General features: G+C 43.6%; 1 protein-coding gene across 6 annotated transcripts in view; it reads left to right on the plus strand.

Annotated features, from left to right (window-relative positions):
• GARNL3 (GTPase activating Rap/RanGAP domain like 3) overlaps positions 1–18,417 on the plus strand; it is a 110,914-nt gene that overhangs the window by 57,398 nt on the left and 35,099 nt on the right. For all 6 annotated transcript variants that reach the window (XM_081896379.1, XM_081896384.1, XM_081896381.1 and 3 more), the window contains 9 exons: positions 5,598–5,672; positions 6,943–7,042; positions 7,517–7,635; positions 8,792–8,856; positions 8,978–9,041; positions 11,498–11,524; positions 14,180–14,255; positions 17,164–17,262; positions 18,132–18,235. In XM_081896379.1, the coding sequence (XP_081752505.1) occupies positions 5,598–5,672; positions 6,943–7,042; positions 7,517–7,635; positions 8,792–8,856; positions 8,978–9,041; positions 11,498–11,524; positions 14,180–14,255; positions 17,164–17,262; positions 18,132–18,235 (729 nt within the window). The remainder of the gene's footprint in view (positions 1–5,597; positions 5,673–6,942; positions 7,043–7,516; positions 7,636–8,791; positions 8,857–8,977; positions 9,042–11,497; positions 11,525–14,179; positions 14,256–17,163; positions 17,263–18,131; positions 18,236–18,417) is intronic.

Raw genomic sequence — 18,417 nt, forward strand, 5'->3', positions numbered from 1 at the left:
AAGCAAATAAAACCTGTGTTCCCATGTCCATGGGTAGGCAAACTAAGGCCTGGGGGCTGGATCCAGCCCAATCACCTTCTAAATCTGACCGGCGGACGTTCCAGGGATCAGCGTGTTTTCACATGAGAAGAATGCATTTTATTTAAAATGCATCTCAGAGTTATTTGTGGGGCATAGGAATTCATTTATTTTCTTCTTCAAAATATAGTCCGGCCCCCCACAAAGTCTGAGGGACAGTGGACCGGCCCCCTGCTGAAAAAGTTTGCTGACTCCTGGTCATGTCCATGTTTCCCTGAGTAGTTAAGAAAAGTGGGCAAGCAAGTTGCTTTGATTGGAGGGGGAACTAATGTAATGCATCCCAGACAAGCTTAGTTGCAGTACAACCCTGAGGCTCCAACTTTTGGCCCTATGGAAGGCAGTTGTTTTTAATTGAAAATGTTGGCTTTTTACCAACATAAAACTTTGCTCCACATTGTTGGGAAGATTCAGAAGAACAACTGGTTTAGTTCCTAGCAGTGAGGCATGATCCTCATTCTCACTGTAACAGACCAGCCTCAGAGGATATCCTAAGGGAAAACTTTGGCTCAGGAGAAGGGCTTCACACACAACAGGCCCCTGGTCCAATCCTTGGCATTTTCAGATAGGGCTGGGGAAACCCATCCAAAACTATAACAAGCTTCTGCCCATCAGTGGAGAGTAGCAGTGATGGGGAATCTGTAGTCTTCCAGCTGCTGTCGAACTTTCGTCTCCCATCATCCCTGACCATTGGCCATCCTGAATGGGGCCAATGAAGTCTGGAAGGCCACAGGTTTCTTTAGCCCCCTGGTATAGACAGTACTGATCCCAACAATCTGACTTTGTACAAGGCAGCTTCCTATAGACACTAGACATTTTATAAATGAGGTTGGAATTAAACCTCTGACGTAGGAGGAAGAAATCTTAACTGCCCTTCTATCATCTTTCCCTCCATATTCTTTGGCTTAGCTTGTTTAAAGGGTTTTTTAAATTCCCAGTCCAGAAACAAAACTCCCTAGAGTAGCTTACCATGGGGTGCCATGCGTCCAGTTTCTCCTGGGCTGGTCTTCTTTTGGGGGAGTAACATTTCAGTCCTGGTGGATTTTTTGAATTTGCCAAAATGTACAAAGTTTGGCAAACAAAGCCAGGAAGCGTGTGCGCAAGTATCGCTCTTTACTTTTTCCTATCTCCATGGATGCTCCTGCTCTCTGTACAAATACTTGCTTTGCAAGCAGAGCCAGGAAGTGTGGATGTGAGGATCACTGTCAACCTTTTATTATCTCTATGATGCCCCCACATTGTGGATGTTGAGATTGGGCTCATCATTGAATGGCCGATCCAAAGCTGCTACCTAGACCTCTGAGCTGTTGGCCATGCCAGATGGTGCTCAGTAAGTCGCCCGTAAGCAGGTGAGAAAGGTTTCCTTAGCTGGCCTCTCTCTCTGTCTCCCCTTCCCCTTCCCCCCATAAGGGTCTCCCATATACTCAATGCCAGGATCCCCACCACTGCATTATCCATTGGTTGCAATTAAGCTGACTCTATTTTGCAGTTGGGATGTGGGTGGCGCTGTGGGTTAAACCACAGAGCCTAGGACTTGCCGATCAGAAAGTTGGCGGTTCAAATCCCCGTGACGGGGTGAGCTCCCGTTGCTCGGTCCCTGCTCCTGCCAACCTAGCAGTTCGAAAGCACCCCAAAAAGTGCAAGCAGGTAAATAGGTACCGCTCCGGTGGGAAGGTAAACGGCGTTTCCGTGCGCTGCTGTGGTTCGCCAGAAGCGGCTTAGTCCTGCTGGCCACATGACCCGAAAGCTGTACGCCGGCTCCCTCGGCCAATAAAGCGAGATGAGCGCCGCAACCCCAGAGTCGGTCGCGACTGGACCTAATGGTCAGGGGTCCCTTTATCCTTTACCTATTTTGCAATTAGAAAGTTCTAAGAAAAGAAAGAGAGAGCTTGCTTGTAAAGAGAACCCCCCAAGCTCTCTCAGTCCTAATTAAAAGTTCTTTGTCTAAGGCCAATGGGCATTTGGATAGCTATTGTGGAGATGAACCAAATTACCTTGGATACCTCTAAACACAATTCTTGAATGGAAGTTAAAATACACAGCTCTCATGTAAGGTCAGGGAAAGCCCCCCTCCCCACTTTGTGTGTGGGGTGTGTGTGTGTGTACCCTGTTTAAGAAATCTTGAAAACTTAGCTGACTGAAGAACCTAGGAAAGAACGTGTTGGGGGTTGGGGTGGGGGGGAAAGAGTGGAGGAAATGGCTGAAGCACTTGGCACTGCATCTTTCCCCTAAAAGCTTTGCTCCTTTCCTTTGATCACCATACAGCTTGGATCTTCATATTCTATTTCTTTTTGCCATTATGTCTTTGGAAGACATCTGAAGGCAGCCCTCTATATAGGGAAGCTTTTAAAATGTTTAATGTTTTATTATTTTTTTATATGTGTTGGAAGCCACCCAGAGTGGCTGGGTCAACCCAGTCAAGATGGGTGGGGTATAAATAATAAAATTATTGTTGTAGTAGTTGTTGTTGAATAGGATGTCCCAATTTTCATCGGAGAAAAGTTGGAGGGTATGGTGTGCGTGTCAGCAGTGTGTTCACACAGTGGAAGGCAAGGAGGCTCCACATCCCCTTTTTTCTCTTCAAAATATGGCAACCCTAGCTTACAATCTAAAAAGGCATGTCACAAAAGGAAAATTGATTGGAAGGGAAGAAGAAACTAGCAAACTTGGGGCATATTCTTACTGAAGTTGGAAGCCTTTGACTAGGCTGTGCTATTTCAGAATGCAAATAAAGTCCCGTGTGACTGAACGCTCCACCATCCAAGAAGATGAGCCAGGAGGAAGAGGATGTGGTTATTAAAAAACCAAAACATATCATGGAGAAGGCTGTTCTTGAGCCCTTCTTGTTCCCATCTAGCTTTGTAAGTGGAAAGAATCTTTTATGGAGGAGCATTTTTAGCCTACAGTCTCAACTCTCAGAAACAGGTTTACTTTGGGGAATAAGCTGCTTATGAATGCTCAGCTTACAGACTCTGCTCATCCTTCCTGTTCTCGCCTGTCGTGTGCCTGACCTTCTTTCAGTGGATCATGACATTGTCCCGGTTCTTGGCTGGAGATTTCCATTTCATGCAGGGCGTGGCCCACTAGATATTCTTGAACAATGATTTCTGTCTTAGCTATTGGCTAAGCTGGCTGGGGCTGATGGGAGTTGTAATTCAGCAACGTCTAGACTGCCACAGGTTGGCCAGCCATGCTCCAAGACATCTCAACTCACTTCCTTTTGCACATGGCATCCATGGAGTTACCATTTAATCCTCATTCAGGTGTTCCAGCGCCCCCTTCCCCATTATTTCCCCTATCAGCCTTCTCTTGTGGACACCTTTTCTCTTTCATATATTCCAACTATTATCCCTAGTACAAACACACCTGTTGGCACTGCTATAACATAGCATAGTGACTAAGAGAATGAGCTGTGGTCTAAAAGGCCACTGGTTCCAGTCTCAGCTTAGCCACAAACTCATCGCTTGGACTTAGGTCTTAGTCTTTTTTTTAAATGGTGTATTTTTTGTATTGTTTTTGCATTGTCTTTTATAGTTTAAAGATAGTTTTGCACATGGGGCCATATTCCATGGTGATGTACCCCATCTGTATTATGAAGTGGTATGGTCCTTTCTGCCACCTTATTTTGTTGTGGGTGTGGACCAAACCTTTGTGGTGTCTCCTAAGAAATCTCACTGTTCCTTTTCTATGCCTGTTTTACCCCTTAAGTAGTAGTAGTAGTAGTTGTAGTAGTTGTTGTCGTCATTGTTGCTGCTGATGTTGTAATTTGCTTCGGAAAACTGGCTTGAAAAAGCTGGATGTAAATAAATAGCCCACACTTTGAAACTCCCTGCCTATGAACAACAAATAGGCACTTCAACTATAGTCTTTTCGGTGCCTGATTAAAACTTTTTTGTTTAGGCAAGCCTTGCCAGACATGTAGAAGCTGTCGTGTGGTTCAATCTGTTTTTAGCTTATCATTGATTTTAATGATTTTTTTAAATGTTTTAAATAATTATTTTTTTAGCTGATCATTTTTTTCTTACTCTTTTGGTGAACCACTTTGAGGTTTTATTGCCATCAAGAGGTATTAAAATGTTGTGGGAATTAATTAATAAAATAGACAAGAGACATCCTGCTCACACCCTTCCCCCTCTCAGACATTATTTGCTGTATGGGAAATAATTCTGACCCAGTTTACAGAACTGTTGTAAAGTTGATTACGACAATAATGTACTGTCTGCTATAAAAATGTCAATCTGTTGGCTTGGGAGCTGGAGGGAGGTAAATTAGGCCAGGGGGTATAAGTGGAAGGTTAGAAGCTGATAGAAAAGCTGGAGGTAATTCACTGTGTTCTAGCCTGACTGGATAGAAAGGGGGAATTATGTGGAGGATCAGCTTATCAGTTTAAGAGGGAGGGGAAGTTGGCTGGAGGGCAGAATGTTGGTAAGGCTCTATCGGCATTTATCTTTTAAAAAGCAGTTAGTGGGTCTGATAAATCAGTGCGGATGGGATTCTTAGATCCCTTAGATGAAGGTTTCTGTATTAAAATAAATTCTTACTGTAAATATGCAGGGGGTTGTGGTTATATATAATTGTTGCAAACCATTTTGATTTTTTTAAAAATGAAATTGCGGTATACACTTATTTTTTATTTAAAAAGATGTGTAACAGTGCCCTTACTAACAAACATACCTTTATACTTATTTGCTTTTCCATTCTGTTATGAATAAAACCTGTTAACGTTGTTAATCTCGATCTGCCTCTTCATAGAATTCCTGTTTTAATAGTTTGAACATCCACTCCAAAACAATGTATACATTCGTAGTGGGACCATGACACTAGGAATCACGGGTCAGATCTATACATGTAGCAGAATGAATGGCAAAATAGGCTGAACGGCTTCAGTCTGCAAGTTGTATATGAGAGAGAGAGAATATAAAATTGGAGCCAAAGATTCACCGTAAAAAAAGTGCATGCATATGTGTGTACGTGTGCACAGGTGTGTGAGCATGCAACATTATCAAATGTTTTACAGCAGACCTTTCTTCTCAATCTGCTAGTTGTATATTTGCAGGAGCATTCCACTGTGACTCTCCCGCCTGTTGTAGGAAGTGGTACAGCCCCTTCTGGCACTTCATTCTGCTGCTGTGTTTTCGTAGATGAAGCCTTCGTGGTCCCTCCTATGAAACATAACCACCCCCTTTCCGAGTTTGGTTCACCTTTCTATGAAAGAGCTTGCCTTTGGGTTTGGTGCTCCTATCTCTTGGGAAATCCATGTGCCTTGTGGTAGGGAGAGATGCTTCCCCTGCTGCCTGGAGGTGGGTCACTCCTAGATTGAGTGATGATGACAAGCCTCTCTTTCACTCCAAATGCTCTTTTCTCAGCAGTGAGATAAATATGATGCCTCAGTTAGATGGCATCCAAACAATACAGATATTTAAAGCATCTGCTACCAATGAGTTGCATCCCAAAGAATGCTTAGAAGATGAAGAATCAAGGCTTGCTGTTCTAATGTTTACCTTTTCCCCCTCATGGCACAGCTCATTTCCAGTGACGCTGATGGAGCTATCCAAAGAGCTGGGCGATTCCGGGTGGAAAATGGCTCTGTTGATGAGGTAGGAGGAGGTCTTTGCCTTAAAGCTTGTTTTCCTCAGATTGGTTAGGCATTGGCATCATAACAGTGGGCAGATCTATACTCTTGGTTTTTAATGCTAAAAAAGAGTTAAGGAATGATTCTGATAACCATATAGCCACTTGACATTCTTTTTTAATGTTCATAATGTGCTGCAGAGCAACCAGAAAACAGGGAAACAGTGGGGAGAAAGAGAAAGCAAAACAGAATGTTTCCTGCTTTGATGTTTTAGAACGATATTTCTAATATTGTTCTAATAATGTTTAAAAGGATCTAGCCAATGTATCAGAGTGAAAAATAATTGTTTTTATTCTGCTCTTCTGCCAAAGCAGGCCCCCTGAACAGCTTATGAATATCAGTGAGAAGACTGTTCCTGCTGTCAGGCTCACAATCTAAGAGATATGGCATAAGAGGAAAGGGGACTGGGAAGGAGGAGGGAAAAAGCAAATTCAGGCACTAATTCTTAGTTACGGAGATCTTGTAGTAAACAGCAGGAGGTAGCCATCAAATTGGAGCCTGGAGCAAGAATCAAGGGGTCCAGTTGATTGTTATAACACACCCAAGAGTCAGGAAAGATTTTCTCAGTCTAGACCAATACAGGAAGTCATTTTCAAAGCCTTTCCTGTTCATGAAAGCCATTCACCAGCCCTGGTGGGTGGACTCATTACAGTTCAAGGGAACTCCAGTGCCCTGGTATCCCTACTACAGGTTTACACCTTTTTGCAAGCTGGTTGCCATTATATAATACATTTTGTATGTTGTGTTCACTAACACATTATTTTTATTATACACACTTTTACCCTAACATAGTACATTTCTTGGAGAATGCCAGTGCTGTTGGGGCCTCTTGTATTTCAGCAAGGAAGGCATTCCACAGAAGTGGTGCCACCAGTGAAAAGCCCACCTCTGCATTATCACAAGCCAATAATCATCAGTGTGTGACAGGTTCCATTTGTTGATCTTAGCGCCCTTAACAGGCAATGGTGGGGAAGACAGTATTTCAGGTAACCTGGTACAGAGTTGTTTAGGGTTTTACATCTAAGTAGCAGGACCTTAAAATGGGTTCAGTAGTTAACAGGCATCAGGCGCAGATCCTCTAGCATATGGACACCCAATAAGGGGCTGGGCTGCCAGCTGCTTCAAATGCCTACTTCTCCCTCTCCCTCTCCCCTCCTCCGTTCCACGTCCTGTTTGCTATTTCTGTGTGGGGAGCCTTGAATTAAATGACTTCCTGGTTTCTCTTTTCTTTCCAGAACACAGATTATGCCCCTGGTACATGGCGCAGAACTGATGTGCATTTGGAGAACCCGGAGTACCACACCAGATGGTACTTCAAGTATTTTCTAGGAAAAGGTAGTTACACTTTTTTATTTGTGTGCACGTGCCTGCATCAGTTACAACATTCTTGAATAATCAAACTGTGCTTTGATCATTAGCAGTGTCTTCTATTGCCTTGATCAGAGTGAGACCATTTTAACTTTAGCCATGTGACCACATCTATGCAACCACCTTTTTTGACTGATAGGCCTGAGTGCCCAGCCTTTAGAGTATATGTTATGGCAGGTCTCCACCATCTTGTCCCACTTGGCTAAAAGAGACTGAAGTGTGAATGGCCTCTGTTCAAACCTCACCTCCGTAATAGCAAAGTAGGCCATCCGTGTTCAGAGGCAGTGGCATTAAATTTGGTACCAGTCTTCGCACAGGGAATTTTGCATGCGGCACTGAGGTGCTTACTCTATGAGCAATGGGATTCCCCTGTGTGTACAGTTTGGGTTCCTTTGCAGGTTGGTTTTGCATTTTGTAACAGGCACTGTTTTTGCTCCCCAGTTCATCAGAACTATGTAGGAACAGACATAGAGAAGAACCCCTTTTTCCTGTCTGTCGTACTCTCTGACCAAAACAATCAGCGTGTTCCTCAATACCGTGCAATCCTCTGGAGAAAAACAGTAAGGGACAAACATTTTGCCTGCTCTTTTATATTGGTTCTAATTGTTTAGCTTAGTTTCTGACAATCCATGGTAATCAGTGGAGCATGCCAAGCTAGAAAGGCTATGATAGAAAAACAGGCACTCCTTCCATTATAAGTAGTTTCTTTCACCCCAACTTGCAGCTTACAGTGGTGCCTCGCAAGACAAAATTAATTCGTTCCGCGAATTTTTTTGTCTAGCGAATTTTTCGTCTTGCGAAGCACGAAATCCCATAGGAATGCATTGAAAATCAATTAATGCGTTCCTATGGTCAAAAAAAGTCCAAACAAAGCCAAATTTGGTACAACAAGAGTTTATTAAGTGCTCTTTAAAGTCACACATACTGTAAAGAGCATTTCAAAATTCAAAGCCAGATTTTTTTTAAAAAAACAGCAGAGTGGCCCAATGGTCACAGAAAATCATAAAAATGCAGAAAAAAAACCCACAAGCTTCCAGATTCTTGCAAACCCCTCCCCAACACCAAGTCCTTGAATTCCAAACATCCCAACCCAAAATCCAACCCCACCAAAAAAAGTTTTAAAAGCTTAACTTACCAAATGGCCGCAAAAGAAGTTTTGGAAAAGCTTCAAAAATCACCAAAGTCTTTAAAAACCTCAAAGAAGGCTACTATGTACACTGCATTCTATGAGTTGCTCCTCAAAGTCAAGTCGCAACTGTATTAATGGTGTTAAGAAAAAGGAAACAAACTTGCAAGACGTTTTCGTCTTGCGAAGCAAGCCCATAGGGAAATTCGTCTTGCGAAGCAGCTCAAAAAACGGAAAACCCTTTCATCTAGCGAGTTTTCCGTCTTGCGAGGCATTCGTCTTGCGGGGCACCACTGTACTTATTTGCTACATTCCACAAAGGCCTTTTGAATCTTTCACATTGTTCAGATGCACATTTAAACCGTGGTTTATTGTGAACCAACCCCATCTGACAAACTATGGCATAAATTATGGTTCAAGCTACAGTTAGCACAAACCATGTTTGAGGGTTACATCTGAATCAACCCTCACCCATTAGTGTTCTGAATATTTTTGTAATTGATTGAATTAACTTAGTATTTTCATTTGTATAAAAAACCCCTCAAAGTCATCTGAGAAAGATCATCTGTCTTAATGCAATTCTCTTCTAGGGTACTCTGAAAATATGCCTCCCTTACAGTCCTACCAAAACTTTGTCTGTGAAATCTATTTTAAGGTAAGCAGTTAAAAACAATTCAGTAGAGATTACGTTTAAAAGATAATTGCAGCAGATATTACTCATTGTTGCTCCACGTGAACAGACCACACTGAAATTTACAATTTCACCTACATTTCAGTGCCATGAATCTTGACAAATTTGAGAAAGGCCCTAGAGAAATTCTTCACCCTGAAATTCAAAAGGTGAGCTTTTTCAGTATTTCTTTTCTCCATCCTATTTTAAGAGTGTTTATTTTGTGGAGACGGTTGGGGATGTCTTTTGGAAACAATTGCTTCAAATACAGACTTCAAGAAATGTGTTTTATGAATGTGGTGAGTTGCTTTGAGGACTCCATCCAAAAGCCACAGATCTAATAAATGGAATTAAATGTTTCGCAGAGAGTTTTAAGCTGGTGGAGCTTAAGAACATAAGAAGAGCCTTGCTGGATCAGGCCAAAGACCCACATAGTCCAGCATTCTATTCTCACAGTGGCCAACCAGATGCCCTAGTGGGAAGCCTGCAAGCCAGACCTGAGCACCAATAGCTCTCCCTCTCTACTTGTGATGCCCAGTAGCTGGTATTCAAAGGCATACTGCCTCCCATGGTGGAGGTAGAACTTAGCCATTGATAGTCTCCTCCTCCTTGAATTTGTCTAATCCTGTCTTGCTCCATTTGCTTAATCACTTTGGTTTCCCTTTTTTGAACCTTGGCCATCTCTACAATATCCTTTTTTGAGGCATCCACAACTATATAGAGTATTCCAAGTGTGGTTCCACCATAGATTTGTATAACAGCATTATGCCATTGGCAGTTTTATTTTCAATCCTTGGTGTGTTCAGTGACAAGCCCATAAGCTGGAATCCAGCATCTGGGTGGTGGCCTCATCCTCTTATGGAGGATAAATGATCTATCAGAGTGTGTGCTGTGATATCTAAGAAGGAAACCTCAGTGCGAGGCGTGATGGAAGAGAAAAAAAGGCTGTAAGAAAAGGCTGAAGCCTAGCAGGCAGAGAATGAAAGGTCAAAGCAAGGGCTGTGGCTCAAAGGCAAAGCATCTGCTTTGCATGGAAAAGATCCCAACTTCATTCCCTGGCATCAATGGGTAGGACTGGGAGAGACGCCTGCTTGAAATCTTAGTGAATCACTGCCAGTCAGTTTAGACATATTGAGCTAGATGGGCTAATGTTCTGACTCAAACTAAGGCAGCTCCTTGTGTTGTTGTATCTTAAGAGAAGGGCTGTAGTGCAGGGGTAGAACATTTGCCTTGCATTGAGATGGTCCCAGGTTCAATCCCCAACATCTCCAGGTCTGAAACAGTGGAGAGCCACTGCCAAACTGTGTAGGCATTGCTAAGCTAGATAGGCTGATGGGTTAACTCAATATAAGGCAGATTCCTATGGCTGTTGTTTGCTAGGGAGTGGGGCTTGAATGTCTGAGAAGAAGGGGCAGAAGTTGGAATGTTCATGGAGCAGAAAGGAAAAAATATAGCCCCTTGGTAGCACTTCAAGATGTGCGTAGAGACAAATTGGAAAGAGTTCCAAGGAGGCAGAAAAGACAGTCAGCAGTCTGGAAAACAAGCCCTGTGAAGAAAAATGGAAGGAAGTGGGTATGTTTAGCCTAAAGAAGAGAAGACTAAGGCAAGGGAAGACAGGGGTTTTCATCTCTGTCCTGGAAGAAAAGCTGCATGAACTGTAGCCTGCCGAACAGAATAAAGAGATCATGAGCAGATGAGCATATCTATGACTAGACTTAAGGGGCAGTGGCTGGGCACTATGCCAAAGCAGCAGGTGGCTTGTAACACCTTGTCCTGGACTCACTTTTAATTACATTTCCCTCTTTGCAGTTTGGACATTTCCTGGACCTTTCTGTTCATTTTTTTTAATTAAATAATATTTATTAAAGTTTTAAGGGTTACAGAAAGAAAAAAGAGAAAACACCAAATTAAGCAAAAACAAAACAACACATCACAATAAGAAAAAAGAAAAAAAACAGGAAAATGGAAACAATTAAAAACACAATGAATATTCCCATAACTTATATTTCATTTGCTTGTTTCCTTGACCTCCTCACACCTCCCTTTTTTGTATTCTAGTTCAATTAGCTATTTCAGCAAATCCTTTCCATCTTTCCCAGTTTTTGTCCTATAATTTATCTTGATATAATCTAACTTTACATTTCCTCCTTTCACCAATTAACAATCTATTCTTACTTATTCCTTTATAACATTTCTGCTAAAGCCACATAACTTCATTCCAATATCCTTCTAACATTCATTAATTTTACAATGTTTCTGTAAATAATCTTTAAATTTCTTCCAATCTTCTTCCACCGAAGGACCTTTCTGTTCAAAGGTTGAATGGTATTTTTTATCCATGTGGTGGTGGTTGTTTTTGATTACCCACCCTTCATCCAAATGGTCCTAAGAAGGTTACAAAACTTTAAAGTATAACAATTTAAACAATTTAAAAACTTGCAAGTACTTGACTAGGGTGAGATGTCATTTTTTCTAATCCTAACCAGGAGGCCAGTATTGAAAAACAGTGTGGTTGCCGCTGCTTTTGTCTGAAAGCCCTGACCAGGGTGCAAACAAATGACAAATTAGATTGCTGGGTTCTGAATGAATATAAAAGCTGAATATATTTGTTCTTTTCCCTCCCCAGGATTTATTGGTTCTGGAAGAGCAAGAGGTAATTCACAATCTTGATTCCTTTAAGTTGCCAGGAGCCTATCTAACAAACATTGGTTTCCATTTTGAAAAGTGTCATGCTCTATTCTGTGGGCTATGCTACTTGGTTTGATTTGGGGGGTGTTGTATCCACAAATTCTCCTGTGTGCCCCTCCTGAGGTCAACATAAGTGCGAAATCATGATTGAGAAGGCCAATTAGAGTTGGGAGCTATTGGTGAACCAGTTTGGTCTGAGACCACGCACTTCTACAAATCTGTTGGGGACCCTGCTACCTGAATTCAGGAGGGGAAAAAACACACTTGCTCAGATTGCTGCTGCTGCATATGTCTCACAAAATGTGCTGCTGAAAACACCAATTCCATCTCATGGGCACCCCTTCTCACCCACATTGGGCAGGAATACTTATCCCATGATATGACAACCTTATCTTAACCCTACCCTGAAGGCAGCAACCCATGGTCCAGAAAGGGGCGGGGGGAGGCATCTTGAGATAAGTATTGCACAGGTTCTGAAAGTGAGCAAAGGAACTCAACATGGCGTGTTGTTTTCAGTGCCCCTGCCCCAGTTACATAATGTGTGATTTTGGCCCGAGAAGTATTTATGAAACAATACTCTTTCCTTCTACAATGTTTTGGACTCTTGTGTTCCTCTTTTGTCACCACTGCTTGCCTCGCCTTATTCCAAAGTACCGATTGCAAGAGAGGTCCATATATCAATTCAGTTTGATTGTGGACCCTTGAAGGTTCATGGGCCCATGGGCCTCACTTGAATCTGCCACTAGCTCAGTCTGAGCCACTCATGTGGTTGGGTCAGGGTGTAAATCACAGCAAATGAGCTTGTGCTGATGCTGTATTGACTCATGGGAGCGATCCATGTCTTTGAAACAGAATGGGAAGTGTGAGTGCTGAGTGCCATAACTGAGTGTCTGCAGTCTCCCCTAACGATAACAATGATTGGTTTTCCTTTCAATGGAATGCCTAAAACTGATGATATTCCTATTAGTGGTATAGAGATCAACATATTTTAAATCTCCAAATTGGAGGAAGCTGGTGCCCAAATCTGTCCCATTCCAAACTTGTGTTTGTGCGGAGGGGGAGGGGGATGACATGCTTAGCTCTGTTAGGGAAGTTTTTAGTGTTTGATGTTTTATTCTGTTTTAATAGTCTGTTGGGAGCCACCCTGAATGGCTCCGGAAACCCAGCCAGATGGGCAGGGTATAAATTAACAACAACAACAACAACAACAACAACAACAACAATAATTTACCGTATTTTTCGCACCATAGGGCGCACCGGACCATAGGGCGCACCCAGTTTTTTGGGGGGGAAATAAAGGGGAAAAAATTATTTTCCCCCCCCAGGTGCGGGGCTGGGGCGGGGGAAGCTCGAGCTTCCCCCGACCCCAGCCCCCAAACAGGCAGCTCTCCGCAAGCAGCGGGAGCGCTCCCGCTGCTTGCGGAGAGGTCCGCGAAGCCTGGACGCGCTGAACTCAGCGCGCCCAGGCTTCGGCATGCAGGCACCTCTCCGCAAGCAGCGGGAGCGTTCCCGCTGCTTGCGGAGAGGTCCGCGAAGCCTGGATGCGCTGAGCTCAGCGCGCCCAGGCTTCGGCATGCAGGCAACTCTCCGCAAGCAGCGGGAGCCCAGCGCTGGGCTCCCGCTGCTTGCGGAGAGGTCCGCGAAGCCTGGACGCGCTGAGCTCAGCGCGCCCAGGCTTCGGCATGCAGGCAACTCTCCGCAAGCAGCGGGAGCCCAGTGCTGGGCTCCCGCTGCTTGCGGAGAGGTCCGCGAAGCCTGGAGAGCTGAGGGGTCGGTGCGCACCGACCCCTCTCACTCTCCAGGCTTCAGCGAAAGCCTGCATTCGCACCATAGGACGCACACACATTTCCCCTTCATTTTTGGAGGGGAAAAAGTGCGTCCTATGGTGCGAAAAATACGGTATATCCTGCCCTCCCCAGCCAAAGACGGGCTCAGAGAGGCTAACAACAGTAAAAATAGCACAGTTTAAAATTAGGGAATTTTAAGATAGCAAGCTTGCACGAGCAGTGTTACTGAGTGTGAGAGATAGGGATTTTGCATGTTTATTTTTGAAGATGTTTGTTGCTGGTGTTAGACACCTACAAAGTAGTGATGTGGGTAAAAGAACCTAACAAGAAAATCAGAAAATCAAGTCAGTGTTCCCTTGAATCAGTCCCCATACAAAATCCATTGAAGTTGAAAAGTGTCCCCAGATTCATTGGGGGGGGGGGAATCTGGTAACCTTAGAGTAAGAATATGGTTTGTCCTTCCCAACCTGGTTTCCCACATCTTGCTGGAGCAGTGTGCATGCGCTTGCATTTCTCAATGAGTATTCAAATTCATGAAGTCTCCATTGCACATCCTGGTCCTCCCCCCCCCCCCAATTCATATGTATTTCTCTGGGATGCAGCTCAATATGATTGGAAGAGTTACAGCCCTACTCTAGCACCCTCTATCTGTTAAGGGTTTAGAAGACGTACTCTGCTCATTGGCAAGTTAGGATGCAGGATTATTGTGGAACTGCCAAATTTAACTGCCAAGTTAAAAGGAGCACTTTCACTTTTACAATATAAAGCTGTTTCATTTTTTGAAGAATGCCAGTCTGGTTCCGTCTTACTAATATACTGTTCCTGTTTCATAGGGCTCTGTCAATTTTAAGTTTGGAGTACTTTATGCCAAAGATGGACAGCTAACAGATGACGAGATGTTCAGCAACGGTGAGTCTGAAGATTGATTTCTATCTGAACTGAAGTGGGTGGGGAAATGTCTGTGTTTATGCCATTGTGCTGATCTTGGTTTAGATCTAGACCAGTGATGGCCAGCTTTGTTGCTCTGGTGCATTGGATTCTACCTGGCTGAACTGCTTAGAGATGCTATGCCATCTCCCTCCAAACAGGAGGGGAAATCTGATTCCCTAAAAAACAAAAACAGGTTGGCGAGTACCCTTCCTGAAGTAAAAGAAGAGGATTTCCCCAGGCACCATCTGAAACATCCGTTCCTGTTATTTCACAATCAGTGCAATAGCCTATGCAATAGCCAATGTGGTGTCTTCCAGATGATGTTTGACTCCATTTCCCATCAGCCCCAGCCAGCATGGGCAAAGGTAGGGAAGATGGGAGTTGTAGTCTCCTGGTGTGCATTTTGTATTACGTGGTAGCATAAGCAGAAAGAGAGTCCTTTGCCTTGAAAAGTTTACGCTCTTAACTTTTATCAGATAGAGAATATGTTGTGGAGTGTAAATTGCATGCATAGCAACCATACATATTTACCTTCCCTTTTTTTAAGGTACTTCCATACCCAGTGATTCTTTGAGCCAGCCAGGGACATATCTCAGTAGTAGAGCATCTGCTTTGCATGTGTAAGGTCCCTGGTTGCCTTAAATCCCGAAGAGCCACGGCCAATCATGGTAGACAATATTGAACTAGATTGACAAATAATCAAGGCAGCTTCCTACATTCCTGTGAATGCTCAGATTTAAGTGAAATCCAGGGCTGATTTCTTTTTGTTACCATATTTCTCTGTTCACCAACATTATGTTGGCTTATAGAACAAAGAGTACCATGTTAAAGATGCAACACAATAAATATGCAATTAAAAGCAGCCTTAAAACCTTCCCTTTCTAGCAACTCAGATTAAATGATGCTTTAAAGGCCTGGGTGCCTTCACCTGACACCAAAAAGACCATTAAAAATGGCAAAATGAAACTGTGTTCCCTAGCCAGGGTGTCACCACTATGAAGGCCCTCTCACTAGCAGCTACTTTTCTTATGCAGTTGTAGCACCGCTGTTCAATTGTGGGAGGCTTAAATGAAAGAGGTAGTGGAGGCTGATCCATTAAGGCAAATGGGGCACTGCCCCACTATCCTCAGTCTGCCATCAGCCAGCTCCCCCCTGCCTGCCTTCTTACTTGCAACCAGCTCCGGGAGTGGCCCTGCCTACCAGCTTCTACCTCCTTAATCTCAGTGTTTCCCTTGTAGAAGTAAGCAGGGAGGAGGATGGCAGGGGACTAGACCAGAATTAGTTGGCGCTGCCTCTCATTGGCTCTGGTGCCACCACCACCTATGGGTGGTCTCTTTGCCTTGTGCTCTACCAGTCCCAATGGGTACCAGGCACCACTGGAAAGAGGTATACAAATACCCATAATTGCAGTTTTCAGTGCTCTAACTCTGCCATCCACAGCTGCTCCAGAGACCTTGGATTGTTTAAACCAGTGTCCTTCAACCTTGAGACCACAGATGGTTTTTTTTCTAGACTACAGCTCCTATCAACCCCAGTTAGCTAAGCCTGTGGTCAGGGATGATGGAATTTGTAGCCAAGTTTTGAAAAGCCCTGTTTTAAAGGATTCTGCCTATTCCACATATACATTTATAATTCCCATCTACAGTTCCTTTAACAGTCAATCCCTTTTCCCATGGAATGCTGGGAACAGTAGATCTGTGAGGGGAACAGGGTTGTTTCCGAACAACTCTCATCACCCTTGAGAAGCTGCAGTTTCCAGGATTCTTTGAGGGGAATATTGCTTTAAATGTGCGGTGTGGATGCAGCCACTCTTGCTTATAATACTCTATCAAGTACCATGTACACACTGGTGGCGCCACATTCATAACAATCATAAATCTGCCCCTCTGGCTGGACTTTCCCACAGAAAAAACAAGTTTCACTTCCAGCGTAAACACACGCCTTTCTTTCCAGCTTCTTCTTAAGCTACTCTCCCTAGCAGCAGATAAAAGGGATAGCCAGTTTCTTGGGAACTCTTGCTATCCCCCACCCGCAACCACCCTTGGCATGGATCCGCTCTAACCTCCTCCTCCTTCCCAGAGCATCTCCCTCCATGTGACCTGGAGTTTGTTTTCACCTCCTGTCTCTGAACAACGGCTACAAAATATTTCAATGTCGGGCCGAGAACATTTTGTGTTTGTATGACTAAAAGCTCTGGCAGGCTCTTAATGCCTTGGTTATATTTGCAAAGCCAGCTTGACATATTTGTGTTCTCAACAGCCAAAGGGGGGGGGGGGGCGGGAGAGAAAATACCAAAAGCTTTCCATCTTCCTTGCCCTTGTCTCCTGCCCTGCTGCCACCAAAATTGCCTTAGTCTCATTCCTCATGACTGTTTTGTCTTGGTCTCAAGGTGGACTTCTCCAATCTTTTTAAGATACAGTGGTACCTTGGGTTACAGACGCTTCAGGTTACACACGCTTCAGGTTACAGACTCTGCTAACCCAGAAATAGTACCTTGGGTTAAGAACTTTGCTTCAGGATGAGAACAGAAATCGTTCAGCAGCGGCGTGGTGGCAGCAGGAAGCCCAATAAGCTAAAGTGGTACCTCAGGTTAAGAACAGTTTCAGGTTTAGAACGGACCTCCAGAACAAATTAAGTTCTTAACCCGAGGTACCACTGTACTTGAAATATGGGATCCGCATGGACTACATTTAGCATGTACATCTGACTTTTTCTTTCTTTGCTGTTTCGTACACACAGGTTTAGAAGTGTTATGGTTCTCGGGGTCAAATGAAGCATGATGTTAAATGTGTCCATGCATTTAATGCCCAGGTTTTATTTAAATCTCTCGCCTCTTTCTCATCCCATTGTCTCTTCCCACTATCTTATTTGACCCCCCAATCTGCAGAAGCTGGCAGTGAAAGCTTTCAGAGGTTATTGAGTCTCTTGGGGGACACCATTACTTTGAAGGGCTGGACCGGCTACAGAGGAGGACTGGACACCAAAAGTAAGGTTTCATTGGAGGCAATTAGAATCATACCCAGATTCCAAGATATGTTGGCAGATCCAGAACATATCTTGTAGTGCATGAAAATGCACCCATGTTATTCTCTAGTTACTTGTTTTGTGTTCTCCTATTGGCCTTTGCAACTCAAATGTCTTGGCTCCGCTTCTGTTTCAGCCCAGCATGTTGGCCAGGCACATGCATTGCTGCTTTTTAAAGTCCCAATTAAAACATTTTTATGTGCTCAACCTTTTGGTGGCATTGAATCTCGGATGGTTTTTACCCACCAGTTGTTTGCTCTTCTCTTCGCTGCTGTTTTCTGTTCCATTGTTTATTTTTATTGCAATCCGTTTGTTGTAAGTGGCTTCAGGCGTATTAGCAGGAGGAGAGTGATAAAGGCTCCTCCAGTCAACCTATGTAGTGAACATCCTGATTTGTTTGCACAAAGCTAACGCAGAGGTCGGATTATATCCTACTTTTCTTCTCATTTGCTTATGGGGAGGTTATACAACGATGAGCATTTTGTCCTTCGTTCATACTTATCCTCTTGTAGAGTGACTAAACTCCTTCCCAGTAAGCATTCATTTGTTCCACACTTTTTAATGCATTTCATCATCACTTTACTAACCACAAAAGGTCAGTTTCCTTTTTAAAAATGGATGTATTATGCTAGAATGACAGAGCACTGTAATCCACTTTAACTGGGCAAACCTAAATTTCCTGGTATACGCTTGTATCCCTTCTTCAAAATATGGGTGGTCTAGAGGTACCCTGAATGTAGCAATGGTCAAATGGGAAAGGATGGAGTGTAAGAGTCCCTAAACTCCATATCACCCCACTGAAAGCCAGTGCTCCTTCCCTTTCTTTTGCAGATGACACCACAGGCATTTTTTCCATCTACACTGTCTACCAAGGGCACGAGATAATGTTCCACGTCTCAACCATGCTTCCATATTCGAAAGAGAACAAACAGCAAGTATGTGGTTTCCTTATTGATTTTTCTTGGTTAGACCACAAGCCACCATCAAAGGAAGGAAAACACAGCAGCACTTCCAGGATGCACATTTTGGAAAAGTTTATGTGGAAGGCCAGTTCTGGATACTCTGTTTTAAATGAGGACATTGAGGAGTTGGAGTCTGTTCAAAAGGAGGGTAGCCA

Source organism: Podarcis melisellensis (genome assembly GCF_964234715.1).
Source record: "Podarcis melisellensis genome assembly, chromosome: Z".
In the NCBI taxonomy this organism is placed as follows: domain Eukaryota; kingdom Metazoa; phylum Chordata; class Lepidosauria; order Squamata; family Lacertidae; genus Podarcis; species Podarcis melisellensis.